General features: G+C 46.7%; 1 protein-coding gene across 1 annotated transcript in view; it reads left to right on the top strand.

Annotated features, from left to right (window-relative positions):
* Positions 1-284: 284 nt before the first annotated feature.
* The window catches only part of CERCAM (cerebral endothelial cell adhesion molecule), a 29,062-nt gene continuing 21,411 nt past the window's right edge, over positions 285-7,935 (top strand). The window contains exons 1-3 of the mRNA XM_058159620.1: positions 285-541; positions 4,314-4,424; positions 6,495-6,612. Coding sequence (XP_058015603.1) covers positions 315-541; positions 4,314-4,424; positions 6,495-6,612 — 456 coding nt within the window. The 5' untranslated portion in view covers positions 285-314. The remainder of the gene's footprint in view (positions 542-4,313; positions 4,425-6,494; positions 6,613-7,935) is intronic.

Genomic DNA, 7,935 nt, shown 5'->3' with positions numbered 1-7,935 from the left:
GGCGTGGGTCTAATGAGAGTGAGTTGGACAGCGACTGCAAGGCCCCATCATCCCCGGCTGGGATGGGAAGGAGAGTACGGGCTTAAGCGGACCTGGCGTTCGCAGGTCTAAGCTGGGAAAAGATAAGGGGCGGTGGGCAGGAAGACCCCGACGCGGGCGAAGCAGCTCCGATTCCGGGGAACAGATTCAAAGCCCACCCCCACTTTTTTCTGGCTCCACCCCTCCTCTTGGCTCCTCCCCCGCCTCTGCTCCCTCCTCTGGCCCCCCGCGCCCCCTCCTCTCCCTCCCCTCCCTCCTCCTCCGTGGCCGCCGCGATGCCTCCGCCCGCAATTTTGCTCCGCTGCGCCCTGGCGCTTCTCCTCCTGGGTTTGGGGGTCCCTTCTCCCCCCACGGAGGAGGAAGGGGGACCCCCGGCCAGGGAGGAAGAGGAGCTACCCACAGTGGTGGTCGCCATCCTGGCCCGCAATGCCCAACACTCTCTGCCCCACTACCTGGGGGCCCTGGACCGCCTGGATTATCCAGCGGAGCGCATCTTCATTTGGTGAGCCTGTGTTTGTGCGTGTGTGGGGTTTTTTGGGGAGGTGGGTGGGTGGGTTTCCTTCCTTGCAAAGCACCGGCGGCACCCACCCCCTCTTAGCTGGACAGAGGAGGGTCTCGCCTCGTCCCAGAGTTGGCTTTGGGGAGGGGGTCTCTCTCTGGATGCTGAGTTGGGTAGCTGGATATCTCTGGACTCGGTTCCTCTGCAGAATTCCTTATTAGGTCTTTGCATTGGGGAAAGACTTTAGGGTACCTTGGAAGCTCTCCCGGTCTGTTTTGGGGGTGTTTTCTCCGACTCCGAGACTCTGTGTGGATCAGGGGCAATGGAGGGGATGCAGGGCAAGACACCCAGAGGGCACCCCCCACTTAAGGACAGTGGTTTGGGGTGTTAGGAAATTTGCAAAAACCGATTGGGAACATATTTCTCCCCCCCCCCCCGCCCCCAGTGTTAATGGATGCTGGTTTTGGGGGTGTGCAGAATTCAGGTTTTGGGGTGCTGGGTTTTTTTTGTCCTTTGCTGTTGTAGTTTTTTTCCCCAAGGAATTTATTTTGTTCCTCTGTGGTTTTTCTTCCGATCCACGATTTTCCTTTTTGGGGGTTTGGCTTCCGCCTAGCTGAAATCCGTTCTCCTCCCCGCTCACAACACCCGCTGCCCTGCAGACTGCAACACCCATCCTCCCCCATCCCAGCAATGGACGGGCGTTGTAGTCCGAGACCTCTATAAACAATATCAGGATGTGGGCTGCGGCCTCTATTGTGGGAGGAGAGAGGGAGATGATAAGGCCATTTTGTTCCCCTAAAAAAAACCCTGAAAGCCACACCTTGTTTTACGTTATGGTAATGTGGTTTAGAACAGTGATCTCCAACCTTGGCAACTTTAAGCCTGGAGGACTTCAACTCCCAGAATTCCCCAGCCAGCTTTGCTGGGAGTTGAAGTCCGCCAAGTTGGAGACCTCTGGTTTAGAACAGCGATCACCAACTGTTGGTTTGTGAGAAAATTTTGGTGGTCTGCAGAAAAATGATTTGTATTTTTTATATTGCACGAAATCAGGGGTCCTCAAACTACAGCTCCTGGGCCGGATATGTGCAATGAACGTTTGTGTTGCTGCAGAGAGTCTCCCCCTTTGGGGTCTTTTTGTGTGGGTCAGAGGGGGGCAGAAATTCTGACTTAGGGTCTGCTTCAGCCTCCTGGTACGGGGCTTTGGGCAAAGGCTGGGGGGAAGTGCCGCTGGTGGTGAAGAGCCGGAGGGCCTCATTCCAGTGGGACTGCATCATGTCCTGGAACTGGCTGACCATCTTAGCCCGCTGAGCCTGCAGGTGCAGGTCCCTGGCCTTGCACTCCTGCAGGTCTTCCCTCTGCTTGGACAGCCTATGCTCCTAGTCCTCAGTGAGGTGCTTCTGCTGAGCTTCCTTCTCAGTCAGATTCAATTTGAGCTGAGCTGTTTTACCAACTCTTTCTCATGGTGGCTGCTTAGCTCCAGCAACTACTTCCCGTTGGGGCCCTAAGGAGCCCAGGCAGGCAAGCAAGGAGTAGCTGGGAGGAGAGGGGTGAGTTGAGGCCAGTGAGGTGCCCCTCGACATGAGTGACATCAAGTTGGCCACGCCCACCCAGTCACATGACCACCTAGCCATGCCCACCCAGCCGGTCATTAGGCAGTTCATATTAGTGGTCCGCGGGATTTAAAATTATGAATTTAGTGATCCCTGAGGTCCGAAAGGTTGGAGACCTCTGGCTTAGAACATGCCTAAGGCTCAGAGGCTGCAAATAAATTCGGGTTCCCCCCCCCAGAGCAATTGATCTCCCATCCCTCTCATCTCACCTGTGACCCCTGTCCTTCTTCAAACAGGTACAATTCCCAGCCCGGCAAGGTATGGCTCACCTGCCTCTCCACCTCCACCTGGGCTGCTGGCAAAGACCAAAAGATTCCCCCATTGCTGTGTTTCAAAGCTTCTCTCTGGCCCAAAAACAAAAAAACAAAAACAACAACCAGTTTGTGGTTCTTTTTTAAGGAACTGGTGGAATACCCAAGTCCAGCAATGTAATAAGAATAGTGGGTGGTTTTTCTATAAAGGAAGAAATGAGCTTTTTCCCATCTGTCACGTCTGTTAAAGCGATGCAGGCAATTGTAGGATGTCGCTGGGCAGTTCCAGAAAATCAGGATCCAAGATCTGGAAACTGTTATACAGTAATTTCTATTTTCTTTTCTTTCTTTCTTTCTTTCTTTCTTTCTTTCTTTCTTTCTTTCTTTCTTTCTTTCTTTTTCTTTCTTTCTTTCTTTCTTTCTTTTCTTCCTTCCTTCCTTTCTTTTCTCCTTCTCCTTCTCCTTCCTCTCTTCCTTTCCCTTTTCCCTCCTTCTTTCCTTTTCTCCTTTTTTCCTTCCCTCCCTCCCTCCCTTCCTCCTTCCTGTCTTCCTTTCTTCTCTTTCTCCCTTTCCTTCCTTCCCTCCCCCTTCCTTCCTTTTCTCCTTCTCCTTCCTTTCTTCCTCTCTTCCTTTCTCTTTTCCTTCCTTCCTTCCTTCCCTCCCTCCCTCCCTCCCTCCTCCCCTTCCTTGCACCCTCCCTCCCTCCCTTCCTTCTTCCCTCTCTTCTCTTCTTCCCTCTTCTTCCTCCCTCCCTTCCTCCCTCTTTTTATTTTTTTATTTTTCCTTCAACATCTGGGCCTCGCTTTCTCTCGGCCTCTTCACAGGACAATTTCTCTCCTACTTTTCCGCAGAGGGCCCATCTCCCAACCCAACCGCCTCCAGAGGGCATGGATTGCAACTCCCATTATCCCCCGACTCTCACTCTTTTGCCCATCCATCCCTCTTGCAACGACCGGCTCTCTGGGAATTCTTAATTTCTCTTCCTTCCCGTTTCCCTCTGTGACTTCATAATTCCAATTATCCTGCAATTAGAGTGTATTTTACTTGGCTTGGCACTCGGTTCGTTCAAGGGTGGCCAGTTGACTAAGCAACAAAGCACAGATCCTAACTGAACGGACACGCCACGTGCTAGGAATATGTTCAGAGTTGATGTGTTGGCATAACCGCATGCAGCTTGAGAGGCACTTGGAAAGTAAACATGTAATTTCAAGGAACTGGTGGAGCCAAGAAACATCTTGGCTGGTGACAAACCAGGCCTTCTGCTGATTTTCTAGCCTGTGCAGAGAGAAAAAAAATGAGCAGAATTTGGAGGTGCAGAATTCCAATTATAAAGAATTTGGGGGGTTTTTTAAAAAAAAAGAAGAAGAAGAAGAAGAAGAAAACACCTCTGGGAATTCTTGACAGCTGACGTCCGTCTGGTTTGTGGCTCTAGTAAGGAGGGAGCCACAGCATGGTTGCTGAAAAGTTGTGGATTGGATGTCTACACTTGGTGGTGACCTTTCCATTTTGCATGGGGTAATCCTAGGTTTAATCATGCTGAAAGAGAACTAGGGGGAAAAGTTGCTTTGACACGAGCCATTGGGAAGAAAAGACTATATGGGGAGACCGCTGATGCTCCCTGCATGTGCTGGACGGCTCCCATAATTCCCAGCCAGCGGATTTATGGAGTCCAAAGCTTCTGGGATGAGAGGGCAGGGGGAACGCTGATCCACCATAATGGTTCTCACAATATTTTTTAAAAAATTTGTCGGCATCTTAATATGTTGGGCTGTTTTGTGTTTCCTTTGACCCGAGACTGGCCAATTTTTTAAATTTCTAAATTGCAAAAACGGATGGATTTGAACACGGAGCTTTGGACCCACAGCTTTGGGGAGCAACCGGAATCTCTTTTGCCCGCCTCTCGTCCCTTCCCAGGTGCGCCACAGATCACAACGTAGACAACACCACGCAAATGCTGCAGGAATGGCTCGGCGCAGTGGAAAACCATTACCGATCCATCGCGTGGAGATCTGTGGAAGAGCCCAGGTACGTTTGTCTGAGGCCTTGAAACGGAGCCTCTCTGGACAGAGGCAGTCTACCCTTCCTCAAACTGAGTGCCTCTTTTTAAACTTTCATATATAGAGAGAGATAGATAGATAGATAGATAGATAGATAGATAGATAGATAGATAGATAGATAGATAGATAGGGATGATAGATAGATATGGAAGATAGATAGATAGATAGATAGATAGATAGATAGATAGATAGATAGATAGATAGATAGATAGATAGATAGGGATGGATGATAGATAGATAGATAGGGATGGATGATAGATAGATAGATAGATAGATAGATAGATAGATAGATAGATGATAGATAGATAGATAGATAGATAGATAGATAGATAGATAGATAGATAGATAGATAGAGATGGATGATAGATAGATAGATAGGGATGGATGATTGATAGATAGATAGATAGATAGATAGATAGATAGATAGATAGATAATAGATAGATAGATAGATAGATAGATAGATAGATAGATAGATAGGGATGATAGATAGATATGGAAGATAGATAGATAGATAGATAGATAGATAGATAGATAGATAGATAGATAGATAGATAGATAGGGATGGATGATAGATAGATAGATAGGGATGGATGATAGATAGATAGATAGATAGATAGATAGATAGATAGATAATAGATAGATAGATAGATAGATAGATAGATAGATAGATAGATAGATAGATAGATATGGAAGATAGATAGATAGATAGATAGATAGATAGATAGATAGATAGATAGATAGATAGATAGGGATGGATGATAGATAGATAGATAGGGATGGATGATAGATAGATAGATAGATAGATAGATAGATAGATAGATAGATAGATAGATAGATAGATAGATAGAGATGGATGATAGATAGATAGATAGATAGATAGATAGATAGATAGATAGATAGATAGATAGATAGATAAGGATGGATGATAGATAGATAGGGATGGATGATTGATAGATAGATAGATAGATAAATAGATAGATAGATAGAGATGGATGTTAGATAGATAGATAGATAGATAGATAGATAGATAGATAGATAGATAGATAGATAGATAGATAGATAGATAGAGATGGATGATAGATGATAGATAGATGATAGATAGATAGATATGGATGATAGATAGATATGGAAGATAGATAGATAGATAGATAGATAGATAGATAGATAGATAGATAGATAGATAGATAGATAGGGATGGATGATAGATAGATAGGGATGGATGATAGATAGATAGATAGATAGATAGATAGATAGATAGATAGATAGATAGATAGATAGATAGAGATCGATGATAGATGATAGATAGATAGATAGATAAGGAGGGAGGGAGGGAGGGACGGAGAGATGATACATTTTCTTTAATAAACATAAAAAACTCAATATCTATATCAACAGTGTGTTGTCCGATTAGTTTTGAACACAAAAGACAATAAGCGTAATGGTAATCATAATATACATACCATTAATAATAATCACATAGTAATAGTGGCATTAGCTTTCCCATACTAGTAAAGCTTTCATTATATAAAATGAATCTTTCTCTCCATCTTTTTAGCAGTTTCCAACCTCTGTTTCTGTTAGTTAGCCATTGGGTAAAACAAAAAGGCCCATGTTAAAAAAAGTATTCCGTTTCTTCCTTTATCTTTTATTTTAACTGTTCATCTATCCATCGTAAACTTTTCAAATAGATACACACAAAAATTCCGCGCCATGTTAAAAAAAAAAAAAGAAATCCAAATTTTGCTTTGTTTGTTTGTTTTCCTCCGGAGGCAAAGTATTTGTAACTCTTCCCTGGTCAAAATGTGGAATTTTTACGCTTTAGAGCTGGGGTCTCCAACCTTGGTCCCTTTAAGACTTGTGGACTTCAACTCCCAGAGTCCCTCAGCCAGCAAAGCTGGCTGAGGAACTCTGGGAGTTGAAGTCCACAAGTCTTAAAGGGACCAAGGTTGGAGACCCCTGCTTTAGAGAAACCTGATCAAAGTCTGTGTGGGGTGGCCTGCCCCTTCTGACTCTCCCCCCCCCCCGCTTTTTTTTTAGATCTTATCCCAACGAACTGGGACCCAAACATTGGACGGAGCCCCGTTTCGAACAGATGATGAGACTGAAGCAGGAAGCCCTGACTTTCGCCCGATCTCAAGAAGCTGGTTACATTTTGGTAAACCTGACCATAGGCTACATTCAGCGAAAGGCAGAATGGTGCTGTTGTGGTCCGCTGGCAGCCTGCGGAACTTGGCAGCGGAGTCAGACAGTGAGGAGGCTGGGGCGGACCATGGGTCGGTCCTGGAATCAGGGGAAGGCCCGGAGGAGGGCTCTGTGTCGGAGGCAGAGGGGGGGGGCAGGGCTATCTGGGAGCGATGCACGGATTCCGGAGCCTCCAGAAACGGATGTCAGTGAGGCAGAGGAACAGGAGGAGCCTGTTCCTAGTGCGCGCATGCGCAGAGCTGCCGGAAGGCAAGAGCAGCTAAAACAAAAGGGACGACTTGGGAGTAAGGCTTGGAGATGATTGGCCCCTCCCATAAGGTTTAAAAGAGCAGCAAGGGCTCTTGGGCTCTTTGTACGAAAGCAACGTTGTTAACTCTGTTCCTAATCGGCATCTCTGATTCTGGACTCCGTGTGGCTTTGCCAAGTAGGTCTTTGGTAATGTGTCAAGGGAGATAAAGGTTGGTGATTATCAACCTTTGGTGAAGGACTTTTTTGCAACTTATTGGGACTCAGCTGGGAATGAACGTAATTCTCAGCTGTTGCAATAAAAGAGGTTTTCGGGACTATTCGTGTGTTTTAATGACTCAGGAAGCCTAGGTCACAACAGGTGCGAGGCTCAGCCCTTGATGTATAGCCAGCTGGCTGAATCTTCCCATCCCATTCAACGACGATTTGGTTAATATACTGGGGGCCCAACACATTGCAGGAAAACAAGAGCATTAAGGGAATTTGAAGCAAAGGGTTTTTATGCACTGCATGATGCATTTGTCTGTGGGGGGTCCCTGGTGCTCTCTGAGCTGGGTTTTTTTCTTGTAGACGTTTCATGACCCATCAAGGGAACATCATCCATGCTAGAAAAAACTGGAATTTGCTTCCTCTCCCTTGAGGCGCTGATGATATTACCTAGTTGGATCATGAAATGCCTGCAAGAAAACAAACAAGCTCAGAGAGCACCAAGGAATTCACAGTCCTCCTCCTCCTCCTCCTCCTCCTCCTCCTCCTCCTCCTCCTCCTCCTCCTCCTCCTCCTCCTCCTCCTCCTCCTCCTCCTCCTCCTCCTCCTCCCTGCAAACTCCATTCCCTTCTAGCAGTGATGATGTTGCCTAGTTGGGTCATGAAACATCTGCAAGAAAACAAGCAAACTCAGAGAGCACCAAAGACCACAGTCCTCCTCCTCCACCTCCTCCTCCTCTTCCTCCTCCTCCTCTTCCTCTTCCTCCTCCTCCTCCTCCTCCCCGCAAACTCCACTCCCTTCTAGCACTGATGATGTTGCCTAG

This window comes from Ahaetulla prasina, chromosome 16 (genome assembly GCF_028640845.1).
Source record: "Ahaetulla prasina isolate Xishuangbanna chromosome 16, ASM2864084v1, whole genome shotgun sequence".
Classification (NCBI taxonomy): Eukaryota; Metazoa; Chordata; class Lepidosauria; order Squamata; family Colubridae; genus Ahaetulla; species Ahaetulla prasina.
This window is presented reverse-complemented; position numbering and strand designations above follow the sequence as displayed.